The 24097-nt window shown below is 39.7% G+C and overlaps 2 protein-coding genes across 7 annotated transcripts in view; one reads left to right on the forward strand and one right to left on the reverse strand.

The window, feature by feature from the left end:
- The window catches only part of AIMP1 (aminoacyl tRNA synthetase complex interacting multifunctional protein 1), a 32906-nt gene extending 19792 nt beyond the window's left edge, over positions 1-13114 (reverse strand). The window contains exon 1 of one of the 3 annotated variants that reach the window (XM_032186917.1): positions 13039-13114. In XM_032186917.1, the coding sequence (XP_032042808.1) occupies positions 13039-13040 (2 nt within the window). In that variant the 5' untranslated portion in view covers positions 13041-13114. Of the gene's footprint in view, positions 1-5738; positions 6081-12983 lie in introns of those variants that run through there. The other 2 variants (XM_032186919.1, XM_032186918.1) reach the window with 2 other exon arrangements.
- Positions 13115-13341: 227 nt separating this feature from the next.
- TBCK (TBC1 domain containing kinase) overlaps positions 13342-24097 on the forward strand; it is a 103705-nt gene continuing 92949 nt past the window's right edge. For 2 of the 4 annotated variants that reach the window (XM_032186572.1, XM_032186575.1), the window contains exons 1-4: positions 13356-13427; positions 13649-13733; positions 18479-18713; positions 21182-21254. In XM_032186572.1, the coding sequence (XP_032042463.1) occupies positions 18521-18713; positions 21182-21254 (266 nt within the window). In that variant the 5' untranslated portion in view covers positions 13356-13427; positions 13649-13733; positions 18479-18520. Of the gene's footprint in view, positions 13428-13648; positions 13734-18478; positions 18714-21181; positions 21255-24097 lie in introns of all 4 variants that reach the window. The other 2 variants (XM_032186573.1, XM_032186574.1) reach the window with 2 other exon arrangements.

The following is a 24097-nucleotide window of genomic DNA, read 5'->3' on the forward strand; positions in this document are numbered from 1 at the left end:
AATGCTTTGTTAATGCCAACACACAAAGTAAGATTACTTTACCTAAAAGTCAACAGGTTCCCTGGGTACGCTTTGAGTACATCTGGGGCAGTGTTGCAGATTTTGTTTTAGCATTTTGAAGTCAGTGAGGTTTTATGCTATTTTCTTATAGCCGTCTCCTTTCTTGTTCTCATTCTTTCCTACAGGCCTTAGTGCAACACAACCAAACGCCGTGTGATCACCTTGGGCACGTACTGAGACAAGGAATTCATCAACCAACATGCAATGAAATAAAATCACCACGGAGATATTCCATGAGATATCTCGAGACGCACCACAGTTTCCCACTTGCATAGCTGCATGCTCTACTTTCTGTAAAAGACAGAAAGCATCAACCACCACTTGGTTTCTGCAGAGACTGTGTTCAAAGACGTCTTTCTGAGCATCTTTTTCTGGGATGGTCATTTCTGGCAGACAATCTTACAAAAACCCATAAATATAACAGAATGTGCCAGCTGTTTGCCAGATTCTGCTTCCCTGTGCTCTGCACTTCTATGAACTGTCAGGACACGAGGTGAAGCAGATTTAAAAATCTCACATCACACCTTTTTATTCCGTAGAGTAAGGAACAGTAGTGATCAGATCAAAACAGAAGAAAAATAGAGTGAAGATAACTCGAGAGATCGGTGCAATGAGGAGATTGTTTTACTTGCCCCATATTCTCCCATCTCCAGAGAGTCAAGATTCATGCTTGAAAATGAATTTTCAGAGACTAGACTCATTTTTAGCATTGCTTGCAACTCCTTCATGATGATCAAAGCCCTAGTTTGCTAGTTCTAATACAGCAAGAAGACATATCCCACCCCATGACACCTGAAGATCATCTCACCACATTGAAAAGACAAACATGTATTAAGACTACTCCCAGCTCATCTCTTTCAGAGCATACATAGCTAGCTCTGCAAGGAGAACACAGGTTTCCCAAGCCTCACACTGTCAAAGTAAGTTTGTATGATTAAAAATCTGCCTTGGAACCCTAAACATGGAAATGATGGAAAAAGTAGATGCTCACCTAGACTCTTCTCCACATACAGGAAAGGAGATGTGCAAATGGTATTTTTGGCACAACGGTAGCAAACACTGGAACGAGAGCAACCAGTGGAATAGCAGCAACTAGCAATGAGAGCAGATTTAAAATCAAGCTGAACTTTCTTATGATGCCAGAATTTTGAGCATTATTCATAATTTCAGTGTAAAAACTCCAAGTCTGTAAATGATTATTAAATCAATCATTACAGAATCATTTTTGACTCACTGTACCAGTTCAGCGATCACCTGCCAGCTACCAGAAGTGTGCCACCGTAAAACATGAAATGAAACTTTCACCATTATCTTGTATCTCTAAAAGAAAGAACACAGCTTTTGAGAAAGACAGAATTACAGCCTAAAACATAAGAGAATACTGTAAAGCAAAGAAATAGAGTTTTGTAAATTTATCAGTGCAATTTGCCTTGTTCTCCCCAGACAAGTGATTGTTTTGACTCGGTCTATAAACAGCCGAGCAGCCCGAGTACTGCTGTTGTTATTACTGTTATTTCTGGAGCACTTAACTACACTTTTTAAAGTATTCATAAACTATAAACTCCTGTGTAGTCAGTCTTGAAAGCAATTTGCCAAGCAGCAAATTATTAATCAAAGTTGTACATTCCTGCCATATGTTATTTCCACTCACATCTTCTGTACCGAGACTCCGAATAATTGCTCTGCAGATTTCCAAACAACTAACATGTCTAACACCGGCCATCCAAGAAGCGATGCCAGCCCTAGGAAATGATTTGCTGGCTCTGGAGACTACAGTTCAACCCTTCTGGCTGCCAGATAAATCAGGCTCAATCCCAGCTGCAGACAGGTCCTTTAGTAGCCCTAAGAGCCTACCCCTCCCTATTTTAAAGGGCTGTAAAGAGTAAAAACACACACAAGCAAACCTTTTCATATTGAAGAAACAGCACAGCATGAAAGAGTTTTTCTTTTTTTTTTTTTTCATGTGATGGAACATTGCACAAAAAGCCCATCCACTGGCAGCAATTTGGAGGCAAGAGAAGTTACTCAAGTAAAGACTATTTTTAAATACGAAGACAAGTCTTTCTTGAAAGGGAAGGATGTACCAAGGCTGTGGGCAAGTCACGCCAATAATGGGACAAGCAAAGTCCGATCTATAACAAGGACTGCCTGAAGAAATGTGTCAGTTATTTATTATAACGAATGAAAGCAGAAGCACGAGATTCTTTAAGAGTATGACGGCAGCCTTCATTTGAATGCAAACACATCTTTTAGAACTGTATGGTAGAAATCATTAGAAACAGAAAAAAAAAATTTTAATATTTTGCTCAAGTTCGCATTTCAGGATTTAGTAGATGCTTCAACATTAATTAAGTGCATCACATCTAAATACAAAACAGCTACGGCATTCAAAGGCTTAAGGAAAGTGACGAGCACTTGCAACTTCATTTAGACTTGGTCTGTAAGCCTGTGCTAAATTTGTACTCAGGTTGGTGTTTCTATTACCACTACTTGTCTCAGCCCAACTCCAAATGAACTTTGTGCTCCTTCCAACCTCTGAGAGGACACCAAAGCACTAAAAGCAGAGACACGACTATTAGGAGTTCTGGCCAGGCTAAGGCAAAAGTCATGAGATTTGGATCAGGCTTGTGACAAAATTCTTTGTGGCTACCAAAAAATTGTCAGTAACAAAGACAGGATACAAAGCTACATGAAGCTTAATTTACTAATGGGAGAGGAGTGCCCAGTAACGCTTGGGTGGCTCAGAGCACAGCTGAAGGAAAGCCACGTCTTTGCACTGCTCAACTTCAGCCTCGACAAGCTGTGCGCCCACCACAGCTGCCAGGTCTGCTGGAAGTTCAGCGGGTTCATCTGGTTGTGCTTTACAGCGCACTCTGAAATTTAAGCAGCAGCTCCCATGCCAGAACAGTTGGCCAACCTCCTGTATTTTTTCAGCAGAGTATCTTTTGGCTCCCACCGCATTAATATTTTAATAGCACTGTAAGAATCGTACCGTAAACCATCACCACGTGCAGAAGGAATTCTTACATAACTCCTGCGATGGAAAAGATACACCACCTCCAGCACGGTGCCTTGTTTCCTTGACCTCAAGCAAAGATTTCCAAACCCCAAATGCATCCAGCTCTTTGGAACAAAAAGCTTATATCCAGTTCTTTTACAGTTTTTTCAATTATTTATAAAAGCTTAGCTTTCCGAAGAACGGTGGTGTATCCAGTGGATACCACTGAATTAAAAAAAAAAAAAGTAGCTGACACGTATGCCTCAAAGTATCCCTATAAAACTTCCTTGACAGGTGACAGACTTCACAATTACAGACACACACACGTGCTTCTAGGTTCAGAAACATAAGTGGACTCAGCTGCATCTGGACAAGCCTGCAGGGTCAGCATATGCCACGGAAGAACTCGAAGAATCTGTACTGCTCTTCATCCTCCGGGGCTTTTCCGCGGAGTGAAAGCTTTAGGTTACTGTCATAGCTACACCGTGAAGCACCCGTAAATCAGATGGATTTCACTGCAGTTCCGGTTCTTCTTCTGCCACCTGTTCATATCAAGTAGAACACCATTTCTTGGATATTTTTGTTGTTTTCTGTAACTTTATCCTAAAAAAGCAAGTGTTCACGCTACCTGCTTAATTAAGAACATGAACAGCAGTCATAAAAAGAGAAAATGTTTATTTTTAAATTTACGTTTAATGTTTATTTTAAAATTCCCCATTAAAAGGGAATCTTGAAAATCTTGACTTTTAATTAGTGTCAGTTTTTCTACACGTAGAAGCAGTATCTTGGAGCAGTGCTAAGACAAAGCAGGATTTAACTGTTCAGCAAAGGCAAGCACAGAGGTTAAAAATAATCCTTATTCATTCACAAAAGCATCCAGCAGACATCATGCAGATGGTACAGCAGGAGGATCAGCGGTCTCAAACTACAACTGCACTAACAATTGCTAGTATTTACTGAGGCAGAAACTTTAGCTCTTCTTTATGGGAGCCAAATAAAGGCTGAAGAAAATTAAACTTGAAGATGTGCGTGCATGCGTGTGCACGTCTGTGTGTAATCAGCGCAGGGGCAATGGCAAACATCACTTAATGGGGAGCAAGAAAGCTGCCTTTAAAGAGAAAAGCAGTCCTTGCAGACCTTTGAACCTGCAGTCACAGGATCGTAGTTCCCTAAGCTAAACCCTCCCACACACATTCAGCTTCCCTGGTTCATTCATCATACAGACAACTGCACTTTCCAGAGATGAATTTAATCACTTGATACAGCAGGACAGTATTTTAATGATGATCTTTCATAAAGATACTAACTGAGCCCATGCAGAGAAAATTAATTATTCAGCTGTAGAGTGAAAAGCCAGAATTAACTTTTAAATTTGAAGCAGGCTGACAGCAACTAATCCCAGCAGCAGTCACGTGTCTCTTGAAAAGCGTGTTCCCACAGCACATAGCACTTCACATCCCGGGCATCAGGGCCGAAGCACAGGTGTCTCCTTTAATCACATATACAGAGAAGAGACTTAAAATTCCTACCAAGTATCTAAGAAATCTCCAAAGATAGCTACTACATATTGTAGCTGACTAACTATTCTCCCTTTTGAATCAATTATTTTAACTTACATGCAGCTGAAACCTGCAGAGCATTCTTCCCTGTAGCAATGAAAGAACTCTGAAGAAGAGTTTTCAGTAGCTTTCTATTTCTGCAAATGAAGACTTTGCTAGTTGGTGAAAGGCCTCAGTTATATTCTATATTCTAAACTGGAGGGGAACACCAAGAGTTTCTTGGAGTACCTTCTAGCTTCTCTTGTGCAACTCGGCTCTTACAGGACAGTGCCCCCATCTATTTTCCTCTGTCAATTTAATGTTGCGGGTATTCATGAGCTACTTTCTCACAAAAATGCTCATGTGCTGGTACCAAAGAGATCTAAAATAGGGAGGTCAGAGTTACTAAAGATCTGGTTTTATGAGCACTCGATAATCCTTTTTCAAAGTAACTACACTCAGCAGTAACTAGACTTGTCCTGACACAGTTCAGACCAACATGGTTTCTGAGTGAATAGTCCGTCAGTCTCAGGAAATTTCTGAACCCTATCACCTATAAATATTTGAGCACCCTTTACAATAAAACACAGCAATATTGTATCTTTTAATGGTACCAAAAAAGTAAGCAGCCTTGTACCAAAACAGTAAGCAGTCTTGTAATTATTGCCTTTCGAGAGGATCAGAGTTTTTAAGACTTTTAGGATGTAAATGACTTCTCCCTCTTAAATCCTACATTTGCACAGAGCAAAACAAACAGAAAACCTTTTGTATTCATCATGGACGTGGAAGGCACTTACACCAGCCACTAGGTAAAATCCTCCAAACAGCTTTCAGGGAATAGCTGTATTTCACCTACGGGGTCAAAGCTGCTTTTGTTTCCAGCATTTACAACACATTGAGCCAAATGATGCTTTCATTGTATTCCAAATTATTCTATTGAAAATACAGCAGCTTAAAAACAATTATTTTCAACTACAGTAACTTGTTTTAACATTTTCAAAGATGCAAACCTGCAGGTAAGTTCTCGGTAAAATTTCATTATGGAGAAGCTAAAGGTTATATGAGCGAAGGCAAACACCACATCGGAGTTCTTATCGTTAGTGTTATTTTATAGATGGTCATATGGATGTGAAATCACTTACCCACTGCGATGGAGCAGGGTAATTCAACCCCTAAGACCAGATTAATTTCCCTGATGTACAATTCAGTGTCATATCCTAGCTGGCAATGGCGACTTCCTCAGGGTGCGACTGTTCCCAATTACCAGCCCGCTTCACACAGAAGGTTTCAGAGCTGCCAGGAGGACAAGCCAGTGCGTGAACTTAGGGCCTTTGCTCCAGAGCAGCTGCTGCTAAGCCCCGTGCAGAGCCTCCTCCATGCCATGAGCAAACACACACGCTCCTGCGGGACCTGCAGCCCCGAGCTGCCCCGGCCAACTGAGCTGCTGAAGCGATTTGCTCACTTATCTTCACTCTGAAATGAGATCCCACTACAAAGCTGTATATTAAACTGCAATCGAGAAACACTCCGGGATGGAAACTAGATCCAATAGCCATGGATCGTTTCCGAGAGGGTCCCGAAGTAAGAGGCTAATCTTTAAACTATCAATTCGGACACAGCGGAGGTTATGTTGGGAAAGCTCCTGATGAGAAGGAAATGGAAATAAAAAGTCTCCCGTAATGGGAAGTTTTATGCCAAAACATCGTACCAAATGATCTCAAGAAAAGATTTGCTAACTCAAGGCAGTTTTTAAAGATGTTTTATGCATTGCCAACTGCTTTCAAATGTAAAAAGCATCTCAGAATCTGTCTGCTTGCAGATAATTAGGATGTGAGACAACACACCAGGGAGGCAGTTATGAGAGGAATTCAATTTTCCTCTAATCCAGCACAGAATCTGTCAGGTTTTTGTCCCCAGCATTTCACGGAAAGAAGAATGGATTTTTATACGTGAATTGGGTTTAACCAATGGTGATTAAATACGGTATATGTTGCTTTCCAGTATCAGTGCTAGTTTAAGCTTCTCCCTATAGTTTTTTGGTTTTGGAGTGCAAGAGCAGTTTCTAGGCTGTTAAGTTACATAAAGTTAGGATAAGAGCTTGTGAATTTTGTACAAAGCTGTGGAGTGTGACCTAAAATATAAGAGCTAGGTTAGCAGAAGATGGCTTTTCTCTGGAATTTCTCTCTAAAAAGTAAAAGAGCATAGAGGGGTTCTATGAAATTTTCGTTTCATTAAGGTATCTAAGCCATTTTCTTTAGAAATGGCAAACGTCAACAAGTGATTATAGCTGCTGTGAAGGATCTCCAATGATGTGTTAATCATCAAAATAGAACAATTTCAAACTGTAACAACTCTCTAGGCTGTAAACATCACTGAAGAAAAACCTTATCCTTCATCTCCACAGGCAGAGACGACTGCCTCACCAATCCATTTACTCACACCTTTATTGAGAATGGCCACATTAAGAGTGGGCACCAAAGGCTTGCAGGATAAGCACCCCCTGCTCAGTGTCTCCGAATGAAACAAGACAAACCGCAAGCACACAAGCAAAACACTGGGAGCGAAACACTTGCTTTGGCGCAAGACTTCAAAGGAAAGATGATTCACGAAGATGACCTCTTATATCCCAGCTGATTTTGATGACCTATTATCTCAGCTAATTTTATCTCCTTGCTCCTGCCCCGATCCCATGTTAGGAAGCAAGATTTGCTGAGTTACAGAGGAGGTCAGGAGCCAAGGACATTCAAAAAGAATACACACCGTGATGCAGAAACAAATCCCTTGGTGGTCACACGCTGCTGCTAATGCAGCTCAATATTAGCCTGTGAGCAGCAGCATTAGAATGGGTGGAGATTAATTGTCATAGCAAAACAAATAGTTCAGGAAGGAACAAACAAGTGATTGAATGGCTCTTCTTCAGTCCCCATCTGTATCACTTGAGCTGGCCAAGTAATTTAAAAGTGCTGAAAACTGAAATTGCAAACTAGTCCATGAACAAGTGATACAAAAGTAAGAGGACACTAAAATCTGAAACAGCCACCACCTGTCGGTCCTGATGGTTTCTCTAGAAAAGTATGTCAACAAAAGCATTTAGAAAAAAAAATGTAAATTAAACTTTTGGGTGTGTATGTCTGTGTTGTGCCATTACGTGATATTACAGAACATCATCCAGGAGAAGGTCATGACCGGTGTTATAAGCAGCTGTCCCCTTGAAAACTGAGCAGAATTCTGCATGCTGAATTCTCTCAGCAGGAGTGGCAGCAATCGCCATGCCTAAAACCACAGCGACAACCTGTCCCAAATACTGAGCCATGCTTTAGTTATAAGCATTTGGGAGAAGTACAGAGCATGCTGAGACAAGGTGCTCGGTCACTTTAGCAGTACTCAGAGCAACACGGTGACAATCTCAAAGTACTCAGAGCAGAGCCATGATATCCATGAAAACCAGCAGCACGTTTTCACTATGTTGCAGAAGTGCTTTCTCCTGTTCTATTAGATGTATTTCACTGATCAGAACCACAGAGGTTACATTCTCAAGATGGAAACACCTGCTTGAAAAGTGTCCCATGCCTGTTAGTGAGTTCACTGTTAAAAGTATTTATGGCTTAAAACACAGAACATCAACTAATGAGTACGTTTACTTAAGACCACACCAGAAATACACTAGGGAACGAGTTCTTATCTGGGAATCTGTTCTCCTGCTGTGTTCCTCAGCTGAAAAACAAAAATCTCTTCAAGGTTGTAACTTCCCTAGAAAAGAAGGAGACAGGAGGAAAGAAAGGAAAGACAAGCCAGGAATACTTTCTAGCCACACTTTATCACAGACAAAATCTTTCAGCTACTCAAGAGGCCTCCCAAGCAATATTCCCACGGCCCTCACGCATACTGCAGACCCCTCACAATTGCCACAGATTTGCTTTTGGTCAGGTTCTCCTTTCCTGTCCCTCAGCTTTTCAAAGACGCTTCAAAAGAGATCAAAAGGCTTGGAAGAGGTAGAGTTGTTTAGTCTGTAGAAGAGAGATGGGAGACGGGGTCTCATTCTTCAAACACAAATGAAGTTGGTATGAGAACAGGACTAAACTGTTCACCAGGTCTACTGCAGACAGGAAAAAACAAAGAAGATTTAAGTTGGACATTTGGAAAGCTTTCAAGCAAGAGTAAAGGACTGAACAGATTGCCTACGGAGGCTGTGGAACATCTATCACTGGAAGGCTTTAAAAACAGGTTAGGCTAATGTACCAGAAGCAATTTAGGTAGAACAGATGAGAACAAGCTTGAGATCTTTTGCTCCCCTTCTGTTAAAGTCTTTTCTTTACACCCAGCATTAAGAAAATAAATATTTTTCCTCTTTTATATCCCTGGGTTTTAACTTTTCAAAATCAGCAGCAAATCTGCCTTTGTAATTATTTTTCCACATATTCAAGTGCGATAACTTGGAAGAACAAAACACAAAGATTCGCTAACTGTGAAAAGCAGGAAAAATAAACCACCTGGGAAATAAAACATCAATATATTCATTTTACACTCCTTCTGAAGAAATTGACGTATAACTCAATTTGTTATTTACTTGGTCGGTTTTGCAATCTGGAGAGATCATAGGAACTTTAGGGAGAAGTTGCACAGTCCTTGCACCAAGCATCTTCTCCAGACCTGAGTCTGATGGAGAAATTGGCCTGGACCATCGACAGCAGCGCTAGAGGCCCACCAGCAGCCCCCACTGTGGGGCACACCAGGAGAGCAACGTATCTTTGCCATCTGATGACCGACCTGGCTGAAAATAAGCTAAATAGACTTATTTGAAAGATAATCCACACCAAAAAGTCCTTTTCTTAAGTTCCTCTTAATCTCTATCTTGACTGACGTCTTTATTATACAACATAATTTTTAACCCAAAGAAAGAGAAGCAGGTTGTAAAGTTCATGTTAGAGCTGTAGCAACTTTATCCATAGTAGTGTAGTCAGGTAGAGGAATGCTAACTCACTCTTGGTTTGGATAAGACAACTATTTTTCATAGATTGCACTGGCTGGTAAGGAAATAGAAGACAGAGAGAAGATACACAAGCAAGAACTGAGGACAATCTAGGCCACCAGTTATCACTTGTATCACAGAGCAGACCCCATTAGGCACAGTTTTAGTGCCTTTATTTTCTTCTGGAATTTCACCTGGATTTTCTTCAAATGGGCACCTCTCAAAGAGCATGGTGCAAGTAAGATGACAGCAATATTGTGACATCTTTCTCGCTACCTCTTTTAAGTATCACCACAATTCTCTTGCCAGCTTCTAGACCAGCAGCAGACAGCCTTACAAGACTAACATAGTCACTCTACACTGTACCTACTACGCAGCAGAGAAACATATGATGATGGATGACACATAAAATTCCTAATTTATTTTCTTTATTTTAAGTTACAAATTAGGAATATATTCTTACAGTCTGAATAACTAAAATATAGGAGCAGACTGAGATCCCATAGCCTCCACAGACCATAATAAAAAATTAGAATTATTAAGAAGAACTATTAAAAAAAAAAAGAACTATTAAAATAAGCATCTGCCAGGAAGAACAGAAGGAAATTTTGGGACACGTGACAAGAACTAATAACATCAAGGTCCTCTTAAGCCATGTTTTATAAGTCTAAGGCAGCAGCAGGTAGGTTATGGTACTTGCACTAATTCTAACCAGATGAATCATTGGCAATGTACCTCGAAATTCCTAACGCAGCGGTACTCTGTTTTCTTACTCTCCAGGAAAAAAGAATTTGGGAAAACTCACTGATGACTTACTGATCTGTGGTCACCAAGCCTGGTCAGTAAATCAATTTTCAGTTTTTGCTCAAGAAATTTCTTTATTTATTTGAAGAAAAGCATTTTTCCCAAGCATTTAAAAAAAAAAAAAAAAAAAAGAAACAGTTATGTTCATCAGGCTGCTTTGAGACTTGAGACTGTATTCAATAATAGGTAAAGATGGCTTTGGCTACACTGGAGAGAAAAAACAGCTATCAGAGGAACATTCTTGCTGCTATTTCATACTGAAGTAACCATGGAAATGAAAACTAAACTTTGATCCCCCCACCCAGCTCCCACGGGCAAGTACAATAGAAAATCTAACAAGGGAAATGTACGTTGGTGGAGTTAACAAGAACCATACAGGTAACTGTTTAGAAGGAAAACTAAATGGGTTACCAAGTTTCTCTGCTGGACTCCAGTCACAGAACTCGTATCAGCGAAAGAAACAGGAGAAGCTGTTTGCTTGGCTCACATCTGATGTTCCTAGCAGCTGCCTTCTACACTGGCCACTCCTTTTATCTGTGTTGCCTAGTATTTGAAATTCTTTACGTTTTAGAAAACACTTCCATAGAAGAGACAAATGTCAATGAAATCTCTACATGGCAGCTGTGACATGCAACCACGAGAAAGCTCAAAAACATTGACAGAAATCAGATTCCTCTTCCTGCACACTTGATCATTTTCCCTTATGACAACTGCTTTACACTCACTCTTATTATACAGACATTTCTCATCCCAGTTTTAGACATTTATTGTGCTCTTTCCATCTTCCAAATTCAGTCATGTTCTCCAATTCATCTAGAATTTACTCATTTATCTTCTACTCATGCCACTGAGTACCCACACCTCCCAAATTCAGGATTTCCACAGTGTACATGAGAAGAAAACTTAATACATCTTCCAACTAGCTAATCCAACGCAGCACTCAACCCAAAAAAGCTAGCAAAGTGTTGGCTAACTATTCACACCAGATCCCTATTTTCCAAACAAATGGGATGAAATGGAGGCCAGAACAGAAGTGGGACGTTTTTTCCTTGCATGAAGCATGAATTCATGTCACAGTCAGGATTATTCATTGCTAAGATGTATTTATAGGTCAAAGGAATTCAAAGCAAATCCACACAAAGCCCCAAACTCAAGCCCAGTACCCTGAAGAAGACTACTTATTAAGTAGGAGGGATTTAGGCTAGACAGCTCTTGATAAAACTTCTGTTTTGCATCTGAATGTGTTCTTGTTCTTGCCAAGTTCAGATCCACTCTTCACCCTGGTACCATTGCTTTTGAGTTCTCATCCTCCAAAACATACGAGCTACCTCTGCTGCTTTCTCAGGCCTTTTTCAGATAGAAACAGAGTAAGGTAATCTGAAAGTTTTTTATTCCACTGAACTGGGGGTCAGAGCTGAGAAAGCAAAGCTTGTCCCATTTAGTTCTCCTGCTAATCAACAAAATTACAAAGAGCAGTGACTTTAGGAGTGGGCTGTTGCTTCAGAAAGAATACAAAAGTCACTTCAGCTGATTATTTCCTCCCATTTTTTATATTATTACCTTACAATATGAACTAGCACAGCGCTATAGGATCAACCGTGCTGTATCATGAACGCATACACATTTTAAAGTATTTTTATAATGTTTCTATAAACTGTTTTAAAAGCTACAGTACAATTGTTTCAATTGTCCTGAATCTCAATACACTGCAGAATAATGAAAACAATTATTATCATTATTATTATTATTATTTACTTTCTACTTCAGTCCTAACTTAAAAAAAAAAAATCAAGCATTTCTACTTTTTAGGACTTTGGTGCTGTTTTTACAAATATGTGGTTTCCTTTTCAATAGGTCCTCAAATAATGTATAATTATTTAAATTTAACTGGGGAATAACACAGTAAGTGGATGAAAAGAGCCTGCAGAAGCGGGATGCTGTATTTCATCGCTACTGCTTTGAGTTAACACAGAATTCATGCCAAGCGTACCCTGAAACGCAAATACCTGTGAGAGGAAAGGAGGACATTAAAAAAAAAACGTATATAAAAATCAGACTTTGAGGAACAGAAAGAGCAGGAAACACTAGGATAACTTCGTACTTATTCTGCAGCCAGTTTTTCCTTGTTTTGCAGTGTTCAACTCAGTGCAATGACACGATGATGGGTTGGGGGCTGCTAACGTAACCTGAGGAGCAATAAGCCACCAGCCCATCCCTCTCACCCCATTTATGCTTCCCCACAGAGCTACGAGCCTGTGGAGAGACCAAAAGCAAGGCGATGCCAGCTCTCACCCACTGAAGCCTGTACACCACCACAACGACCATATATTCATAGTGTATCATTACAAACACCACAACTCCTCTCCAAACCCCAACCCCTCGCTCAAACGAAGCCATGGCGAGCCCACCACCACTTCCACACCCCCCTACCCCAGCAGGGCGACCTCACCTTTCCCCAAAACCCCAAAAACCCCAACCCCAATCCCCAAACCCCGCAGCCCCCCGGCGGCCCCACAACACCACCCCCGCGCTCGGCGCCATGACGCGGCCCCAGGGCGGCGGCGAGGGGCGGCCCCGGGGCCATGCTGGGACCGCTCTGGGGACACGAAACCACCTTTTAGCAGGGAAACTCGGGCCGTGCCGAGCCGGGCTGGCTCGGCAGCACTCACATGAACCGAGCCGAGCCAAACCGAGCCGAGCCGTGCCCCCTCCGCCGCCGCCGCGCACCTCAGGGCGCTGAGGGAAGGAGGCCCCCGCCGCCGGGCTGCGCGAGCTGACGCCTGAAGCCGCCCCTCAACATCCCCCCCCCCCTCCTCACAACCCAGTGCCGTGACGTTCTTAGCGCAAAATTGACGAACCTGGGGAAAAAATTTAAAAAAAGAAAGATCGCTTTGTTTATTTTTTAAGGTTGGGAGGAGAGGAAAAGACAGGCAGCGTGCAAACAGCCTCGCAGCGCGGTCCTTCCCCGCTGGCGGGGCGGGGTGTCGCAGGCAGCTGCTGAGGTGCCGGCACCTGCCCCGGGTCGGGCTGAGGCTGAGGGGGGGACCCGTCCTGAGGGGTACGGGGGCAGATTTAGGGGATTTTCCCCTGGGTTTAGGGGGTCCCCTCTCGTAACCAGGGGGCTAAGGGGCTGCTCATAGTCCTGGGGTTCGTTTTAGGGCGCCGTGGGGGTCTTGCTGCTTGTCAGTGGGGCGGGGTGGTTGTAGGGTTGTTTTGGGGTCATTTGTAGGCTTTTGGGGTCGCTTGGAGCCGGTTCCAATTAATTTCTCTTCTCGCCAGAGGTCATTCCCCTGCTTTCGTGTGTAAGTGACACGGCAACACGGCCGGCTTTATGTGCACAGTGGCAGGGACCCAAATTGCACGGGTAAGCGTGTAAACATAACGGAATTAAAAGAAATAGCGGGTTTACGCCTGCTAAAATCCCTCCTGGGCTGCCAGAATTAGGCTGTGTGCCTCCTTGAGGTGCTCCAGGTGTTGGCTTTAGGGGGCTTGTGGGTTTGTTTTCCTGTTTTATTAAATGTTCTACCTGCAGATATGAAATTTGGGATGCCGCTAAGCCTCGCTGTTACACCTGCCCTTCACAGCAGCAACGGCCTAATCTCCCTGCGCTGTGTAGGTGCACTATAAATGCCTTGAATTATTGTATTAACCATTATTACACAACTCCCACACACAAGGCAGAGGCTATGACAGAATTTTTCAACTATCTCTGAAAAAGAAGGCTTTTTCATGTTTGTTCGTGGCTGTATTCCACTTGCCTGAAGTGACGCTTGAATATCCCTGGTAGGGCAGGGAAAGGAGTTGCTATTTCACATCTTCAGGAAACAATTCTTCAAATATCCATCAATCACTTGTGCCAAAGTCAGCGTGACATTTTGCTTTCTTTTCCCCAAAAAGTTGTGTAGTCGTAGGAGACCAAATAACAACATTGGAGCCTTGACAAAACGCGTTTTGTATTTTCCGTTAATCTCAAATTGGGTAACAGTTAAAATGAAAATTTTGACACATTTATTATATGAATAGATGTGCTGAATTGCTGTATCTGGAATCTGAATCAAAGCATTTAGGCAAAGTGTGCCTACGCTTGCGTTTTTGATACAGGAAATAATGCTGCTTGCTGTGTTGTTTTATTTTTTTTAGTCTAGACAATAATTTTAGGGGAAAAAAGATTTAAATATGCTAAACATTCTGTCACTATTTCCTCTTGATTCTATTGTTACTCTTTATTGGTATATGGAATACTTCTTACTTAAATGAAGGTCAGAAGAGTTGGGACATTTTATAAAAAGGGACGTGCTGGTGTTATTCCCAAGGGGAAGATGGTTAATAAAAAACGATGCTGTTTACATTGAGAATCTTAGGCAATCGAATACAAGAGTAGCAAAATAGTGCTAATCTGCACGTGAAATAGGTACTTGTAGGCATCTGTTGGTGGTGGGAACGTTGGTTTGTGTTTCTGTGTACTGTAAAGGTATTTAAGGGAGATTTGGATGGGGGTAGTGAGGCAGGGAAGGTCATTCAGAGGTGGGATGCAAACCAGGCCGCTCCTGGACTTCTAATCTCTATGCCAGACATCTTTTGCAGATGTGGTAGGCTGTCTCTCGTATACTCAATAAGCAGAGCTTTGGAGAGGACTCAGTAATTTTAGATGACACTAATAAGACAAGTCATCGCTTCTTCCTCCATCCTCACTGTTTTGGATTATCCGAATTGAATTTCCAGAATTCGGTCCTGGAATTAAATTTGCCTTAGCTGTTCCTGGTGTCAATTTAAAATAACAAACTCTTCTTTTTCTTCTTCTCTTTTTCTTTCACAGTAATTAGGAAGCTCTGCAGAATATAATTCATTCCTCCAAATTATAAAATTAACGCAATACGTGCCTTTTCTATGTAGAAGAGATGAATTTCATGTGTTGAAATTAACGTGAGGAGAATGCCATGAACATGAACAGAATGTGTCGTACTCTGTATTTTTATAGTTGTACCTGACTTTGTTGTGGATTTGGAAAAAGTTTAAAATACAGTTACATGAGATCTTTTTTTCAGGTGAATCTTTGAAATGTATATAGCACTTATGTTTGAATTTAGAAATGTCTGTTACTGGAGAAATAATTACACTGCAAAAAAAGTCAGTTTAAAAGAACCTTTCACTTAGGCTGTAACTTGTGGCCCTTCTTAAAGGTGGAAGAAGAAGTAAGATTTTAGTTTCAGGGTTGCTTGGTTTATTTTTCTATTCAGTCCTGGGATTTATGGAAGTTGAGAGTTAAGGATGGAGATCAGAACTTAATGGTAAAATTACTTATTGACAGAACTAGCTCTTTTCCAGTATCAGAGAGAACTTTTTAATGTTTGTTTTTGTGGATCCAATGGAATTAACTTTGTAATTAGAACTCTTTTAATGCATACCTTCTAAAATTCTTGCTTGTTTCCTTTTAGTGGCTGGCAGGAAAGACTGTTTGCTTTTCTTGTTTCTTCTGTTTTGTCTGTGTGCTTCCCAACCAGATGATACATCTGCAGCTGTTTCACTGAAAACATTCCAAGTGGTCTAACTCATCCTTGTAGGCAAAGTGCATCTAGAATGGAAAAAAAAATTAATCTCTTTAAATGGGTATTAAACTTTTAATATTTAACATTTTTTTAATTAAAATTTCCTTCTAAGTGTCAGCTGAAAGTAGATATGGTATATTAAGGACTGTCTAGCTGATTATTTTTTCCACGTTAAAGAAGATTTTTCTTACCTGAGTAAATATGTTTTACACAACATATTGAAGTATTTATACACATATATTAAAAACAAAATACATCACACTCTTTGGTATAAATTTACTCCTTCCGCACACCTCTGCCCCCAGACTCTGGTTATATTAACATTTCTTTACTCTAAAGTAGTTATTGGAGGACTGACGTGCCAGATAAGGTTATAACTCACTTTCTAAATCAGAATTCTTTCTTCATGGTCAATAAATATTTTCTTTCTGAAGCCAGGTAGTTCCCTTTGGCACGATGTTTTTACAGGAATCTGGATCTTAACTTATGGTAAATACACAGTTAAAGCTTTCCTGTTGGAACTGGCTGTCTGACAATAAATCTTTTTGCTTCCACTCAGTCCCATGTATGTTTTTCAGTGGTACATTCTAACTGTTAGTTGCATTGTTGGCATCCTAAAAAATAACTTTCTCAAAATACTAAATATCCATGAATATGAAAACATTATATCTTTACAAAGAGGACTTTTGATACAAAAATACAAATATAAAAACAACAATGCCATTTTGTATTTTTCTTCTGTATTTAATACAATGATCTGTGCTACAAATTAAAGGACTGTATCTCACATTTTTGTTTCTTTGGGCAAAATCCCACATGCACACAAATACACAGCAGTCTTACATTTACTTTGTATCTGAACTCAGACTGTACTAGTGAAAACAGAAGGTGTGCTCTGTAATATCCATTTGTATAGACTCTGTGAATGTGTCTGGTGTAGGAGGATCTCTGTGCAGCCTGTTAAGGAGAATGCTATCTCAGTTAAGATTCACAAAAACTATTTTTAATGGGATTTTTGTGCAGGTTACAAGGTTGTGATGTTGGCCAAGAGGCCAATAAAATAGTAGCATTTAGCTTCATTAGTGGTCTGCATATTTTTTGTATCAATTTTTTATTTCTTGAAGCCCCTAAGATGATAAAGAATTATCACACCTGGTTTGAAAGAATTATGCTGGTTTTATACTTTAAGCTTTTCCTGTTATTTCTCTTGTGGGCTTCAAATCCTGTGGGTTCCTCTGCCTCTCCAATTATCCTGGTGCAGCTACATAGCTGGTTCTACTCTTTAGAGCTTAGAATTACTGTTCTTTATCTGATGAGAGAGTTGGATGTGCTTTCCACATCAGATGGTGGACTGTTTCTGTTGATTACATACACAGGGGCTTCTGGACTCTGGAGGTGAAGTTAGTTGGATGGTACTCTTCTGTGTAGGCTTGTTGATGAAGCTTTCTTTTTTGTTGTTCTGAGGCCTTTTGTCCACTGTTACATGGAAATGCACTTCACTGTCACAGCTTGCAGGCCAGAGCTCACTAAAGAGCACTTAAGCTTGGCCTTTTTCTCTCTTTTTATGTGCCCTTATACACAAATTTGTGTGTGTTATGGAAGCTGACATACAGAGGAGCCATACTACCTCATGACAGTTTGCAGTGTCTTGATTCATGATCTGGGCAATCCAGAAATGGGTTGAGCAGAGGCTTGATTCCGTTTTCGGATTTTGGTACCTGGTATATCAAATCTTAGCCTGCTGGTAAAAAGAGGCCAGGAGGTTTTGTCTGAGGTCTAGCTGATTGTGGAGGTGTCTGCTACTTGTGCATGTTCTAGGTTTTTATACTCTTGAACTGCATAATAGTTGGTTATGGAAAACTGCAGAGAAAAGATTTAGCTCACACTAAATGGACACGTGTAGTTCAGAGTTGCGAAGGTTCAACAAGGTTGTTTCTGCTGGGGAGAAAAGTGGTCATGAAACTAAATGCTCCTGAAACTGAACTAAAAGCTAGCTTTCTCTTGTCTGTCCCACAGAAATATTTAACATAGATCACTTCCCTGATTTGTTACTGAGTCAGTGTGGGAGCTAATGATTTACCTATTGGTATGGAAGGAAATATTGGCAGGACAGAAGACTTGTTACTTTCTAGCTTTAATGACCTGGAACGCTATGGTATATATGCTGGATTATTACTAAAGCTGTGCTAATCTGGATTTGTGGCCTGCTGGTACAAGGTGATATTTTAGAAGAGCGTTTTTCTCTTTAGAGCCTTCACTGGTTTTTGAATAATAACCTGCTGTATTGCAGTAGTCATCTGAAGATTGCTTGTGTTAAAGCATTTGTCTGTTCCTAAAAAGAGTTTTACCTCTGTGTTTAGAACTAACACCGTATTTTCATCTTTAAATGTGGCGTTTATGATGCACCTGCACTGTATTAATAATATTACTGTGTTCATTATTCAAAAGTGCCTCCCCAATGGAGAAAAGAAGTCTTAATTTTGTTATTAAACAACTCATAAGTCAAGTCAGAAGAATTTGTATCTTTTGTGTATAATTTTTTAATCTGTGATTTCTTTCTAAGGAACAGAAGTCGCTTGGAAGGGCGTAAGGTCGTGCGAAAGAGATGTTTCCTTTAAAAGACACGGAGATGGGTGCCTCCACCTTCTTTGCCTCAGCTCTGCCTCATGATGTTTGTGGAAGCAATGGCCTTCCTCTGACTCCCAACTCCATCAAAATTTTGGGGAGATTTCAAATCCTTAAAACAATGACCCATCCCAGGCTTTGCCAGTATGTCGATATTACCAGGGGTAAACATGGTGAGTATCTGTTTAATGAGGATATTTTATGTTTTATTATGGTTATATTTTTTGTGAAAAAAAGTATCTGAAGGTGCCCGAGCAGAATATTGCCATTATGACACCAGTTAAAGAAGGCGTCTAGGTTCCAGGCCCAAAATGACTGCATGCCTTTGCTGTGACAGACAGCATTAGTGCTTTTATTTCTTTCCTGCAGAGGTTATTGTCTGCGTTCTCTTTTGTTACACATTATGTTAACTGAAAAACGCTAAAAACTTCCTTTTTTTTTTTATTCCTTACTGTAAAATTCTGGTACTCGATTGCTGCACCATGTCTGTGTGGGACACTGGAATGGATACATTTGTGATGCTTAGCCCCTACACTGTGTTTTTGTTATCAATTTTAATGTGATGCTCAGGTCTCTTGTACATCATTTGCAGCTGTTCTTGGTGTCTCAGTTATCCTCTATCTTGGCTGCAAGCTTCTCATATTTTTATTTTTTCTCAATTCTGGCTGCTTAAGATCTTTCCCACTAACAATTACTTTATTTTAGTACAGAGGGTTTTATAATAACTGTTTTCACATGTATTGTTAGCTCAAATACTGCTTCAGTTGTTTTTTATGCTCCAGATGATCTCACTCTGTTGCAAGCTCAGCAGGAGTACAGCACTTAATTTCCACAACAAGTCTGCAACACCTGCGACAGAATGTATGTGGTTACCAGCTTTAACTGTTAAACCAATGATGTTCCAATGTAAAAGTGCATTCTATGTATCTGAGTAGTTACACTGTCTCATAAAGTAGAGCAGGTAATATATTTCCCCTGTAATTCAGGGTGATAGGATGTTTCAGATTGGTGGAAAGTTGTGATATCACCAACTGAAAATGTTCTGAAGTATTCCGGGGTAGGGGAAGGTTCTTTTTATGTTTTCTTTTGCTCTCAAACTTGACAATTTTTAGTTTTCTTCAGCCAGGAGATCTAGAAATATTATTTGTTTTCATCTTAGGTTGGCTAGTACGCCTTGAAACAGAAAATGGGGTGTTCTAATAGTACTGTTTGAGGTGAGAGGTTAAGAAAAATTAGCTATCGTAATAAATACAAGAGGTGGTTAAATAGGCAAGCTTGGCCTTTTTGACAGTGAAGAGTCCACAATGTGAAGGTTTCAGTGCATATAAATACGAAGGAGAATACATCTTAAGATCATTAAAGTAGCTTGCAGAGTAGCAAATGAAATGTCTAACTTGAAGTCAGAAGGCTGTCCATTTATAGCGGCTAGAATGCCAGTTAATCATTTTCAAATAATACATTTTTTTCTTACTAACACACTGATAACATCGATGGGAAAGTTTATCATTCTGATACTGACAGAATTCATCACTTGTCAATCCGGACATAGTGATTTAATGTTTTCATGCAAATGTCAGTTTCTCTCCTCATGAAGAAATACAATAGCAGTCTAGGAAAACGATGCAAAAAAATGACATGTATGCATTCCCCACAGAAGGACCTCAGAAGAATAGTGTATAAATAATAGAAAAACATCCAAATGGAAGTCTTTTTTCTTTGTGAAATTAATTTATTTGTAACCTTGGATAGCATTATAGAAGGCAATCCCAGAATTGTTTATTCCAAATGAAGCATAAGTGGTCCTTTGATTTCAGGAAGGAGAAGGAAAGAGTTAAGTAAGCATTCCAGCTTTAATGTGTTACTCTCTGTGTGCCTTACAGTGTTTTCCATCTTTGTTATTTTAACAGTCTTGTAAGAATATTTTGGAATACCTTAGTTTGATTTGGTTTTGAACCTGAACATTCAGTACTTGCTGTTCTGTGAGTATCAGAAGTAGCAAAGCCGCCTCGTTCAGTAGTTCTCTGTCTCCCCTGCACAGTCTTGCACTATCACCTTCCCTTTATAGTTGCCATCTTCAGTGCAACAATCGTTTTGTCGCTCCCTCTGTATTCAGAGCCATACCTAGAACATGTGGGACCCATGTAAATCCTTAGCTATTTTGGGGCAAAAAGTACTACAGCTAGTAATGTGCGAGCTGGTCAATCAGGACTGAAACTCCTTTGCTTGCTCGGAATCCTTTTCCTCAAGGTTGATGTTGCTTTGATTCTCTCGTTCTCAACTCAACCACAGATTTTTGTAAATTTGTGAATACTTGCCTTCTCTGAAGCCTCTATTCTTGAGTCAAATTTGACTGTCATCAGCTGAGGGGCTCAGAATTTAGTAGGTTACTGTATGGATGGAATAACAGTACTTTTGCTTAAGGAAACAAAAACAAGAAAGATCTGGTCCAGTCATGTAATCTACTCTATTTCATGAACGAAAATGATCATGATATATACAAGTTGTACGTGATTACTTATATACGGTTTCCTATTCAACGTGTGTCAATGTACTTTAACATCTGCCAAATAGGTACTAAGAAGTCTGAATTCCCATTGTCTCACTTGCATTCTAATCCTCATATCCTTCTTTTTTCAATTAGAGAGGCTGGTTGTGGCTGCTGAACACTGTGAAAGGAGTCTGGAAGATTTGCTACGAGAAAGAAAACCAGTCAGGTAAGGTGTCAAGTTAACCTCAAATCCATTTGACAAAGTTTCACATATAATCTGTGGCTAATTCCTAGACTTTTTTTTTTTTTTCCTCTTTAAACTTTTATTGGTTTATATAAATTTTACTCTGTTAAAGCTGAACATATAAACATTGTTTATCAGACAAACATATGCCTAGATTACTTACTTCTGTATGATTCGAGAAGCTGGAAGATATATGGGGAGCTTACAACTGAAATACTTTGTAGCTCATAAAATCCTGTCTTGTAATAGCAGTTTTGGGGTTTCTTTTTTTTAAAAAATACTGTCAAACCTGTTACAGAGTCATTATCTTCCTTGGAATTAATTTGAAAATTTTATGTCTGCCACATGATGAAATGCAGCTTTCACTACAAGGGATAGGATTTGGTGCGTGCTTTTCATATGCAGAAATATATGAACTTCTTACCTAGAAAAGTGGACAGGATGTCAGATACATATGCCAGGCTGGTAATAAGTGGTTTGAATTTGGGTTAATACAGTCACCTGGCCAAACCAAGTCCAAAGGCTAGATGCTAAGAATACTGGCTTTCATGCTAAGATGTATAGAATAGTTGAGCTATATCTTTAAAGAAGCTAACAAACACACACCCCATTAGACTTGTTGATGTTAACATGTTAACTGTAATTTTAAATGAAAAGCAACTATCACTATTGGCTTTGGGGAAAAGTCCCTTCCCCTGGAGAATATAGAACCCAGGAAGCATAAAGAGTTGAGAAAGAGAAAAAATATTTGTATTTGGGATAGCGGGGCATTGTAGACTAGTTATTTCTAGAACACAAAAATATACAAATTTGCAGCATGCTCAGAGAAATCCAGTCTCTTCATTCTAGTTTCTGGCATTACATTATCTGAATTTATAACAAGCATTAGATCTCATACTGTTTTGACATTCATGGAAGTGTAGAAAATAAGCTTACTCAGAGAAATGTTTGGCACGTTTTTGTGTCTTCCCAGTTAACTGTGATTAATGTTAGGCATCTCGGGTGGGCTATGTTTGATAAAGTACTATCCAGGTAGAATTCCTGTTGCCTATCCCAAAATAGGCTTGTGTAGAGAAGCAATACTAGAACTGAAGCTTTTTGAGCCTTGCAGCCCTTTAATAGAACGCTAACAGTTTTGTCAGGCAGAGATAAACCTAAATGCAGAATGCCCTGTGCCTGTACATTAGTTTTTTGTGGGTGCCAGCTTATATGACATCATATGTGTTGCAGAGGACAATGTCTTGAGGAATGTAAGGCAAATATGGCTTGCATTTTCTCTTCAGATAGAGAGGTACTTAGAGGTGAAGTGTAAAGGGCTTTTCATGTGTGATATAAATTACAGCCCTTCACACAGTTTTGCATCAGGTTCCTATTGTGCCAAGTTCCAGAAATAGTGAAAGCATCAGAAGCTCTTTTCTTTCCTTTTTCATTCAGTTCTCACACTGCTTTTGGAACATGTGTGTCTTGGTGTCAGATGAGAAGCAGCCCAGATTGTCTACTGCCTCTTGACTGTTTTTGCAAAAGCATGCATGTAGCTATTTTAATTTGCTTTGAATTGCTTGATACGTTTCTTATGTGTATTCTGTTGCTATGAGAAAGGAGAAAATTCTCAAAATTGTATAAATGGAACTTTTCTCAGATAACAATTGTGACCTGTATGCACATCCATCATGCCCCTCTACATCAGCATGGTTTTGTGGCATCAAGAAATATATATTTTTTTATACATTTTTAGATGGCTTGCTAAGATACACAGCTTTGGTTTGTTGACATGCTAAGAGAAGGTACTTCGCCAAAATAACTGTCACAAACTATTTTGGCTGTTGGTCTATTGAGAGTAGATGCATAAAGCCTGGCTTTACTTTTTCCTCTTGGCTTGAGATAGTAGAATAACTTATTTCAGTAAAAACTATCTGATCTTTGTTTTAACAAGCCAGTTGGGAGTTTTTCACGAAGTTGTAACACCTGAGGCATAGGCTAAAATGTAGCTTGTCAGTAAGTTCCTAGCTTCAAGAGATGTTAGTATACACCTACTTAATGTAAATTACAGCTTTTGCAGTAGTGGCTAAGAGATGAATTATGTTCACTTTAAAGGAAGTATCTTGCAAGACTGACTTTTTCCCTCTACTTTTTTCTTTTTTCTTCTTTTTAAAATTAAAACAGACATTTTTGTTTCTTTTGTGAGACCCATAAATTTCCAGAAATAACTTGGATGGACCAATTCCCAGTTATTGGTTATCTGATCTGTCTATATTAATTACCTTTGGAGGGAAGTATTTGGCTTTTTCCATATATTCTGATTGCATTTGTCAATGATAGTAAAACTGGTTACATATCCGGAGCTGATGTGTGTGCTATTGCAATTAATTTTATAAACTGTTTATGGAATGCAAAAAGCTGCTTTTCTGGTTTCTAGATTAATTCTCCTTATGCTTGCCAGTAACCTAAGTCCTTTGCACCTGTACCACAAGCTGACGTAAAATCAGCAGGAAATCTTCTATTATGCTAGTGCTGAAATTCAAGACGTAACATTATGAACTGTCTATCTTTCCATACATACTGGAAAACAGGCCATACAGCTGTCTGGTAGTTATTTGCAGTTAATCTTGTCTGAAGTCATGCGTCAAGAGTAGCATGCATTCCTTAATATATGAATTATTTAAAAAAAAATGCAGCTGAGTGATTAACCTCAGACTTTCATCGGCTTTTATAATTCTAATGAATCACTAAGACATAGGTTCCAAACACTGGATATTAGTTCTAATCATTTACCTAACCTGCTCTGTCACAGCGCAGTAAGTCGTTTTAGGGAACATATGACCAAA

The sequence above is a fragment of the Aythya fuligula genome, chromosome 4 (assembly GCF_009819795.1).
Source record: "Aythya fuligula isolate bAytFul2 chromosome 4, bAytFul2.pri, whole genome shotgun sequence".
Lineage (NCBI taxonomy): Eukaryota > Metazoa > Chordata > Aves > Anseriformes > Anatidae > Aythya > Aythya fuligula.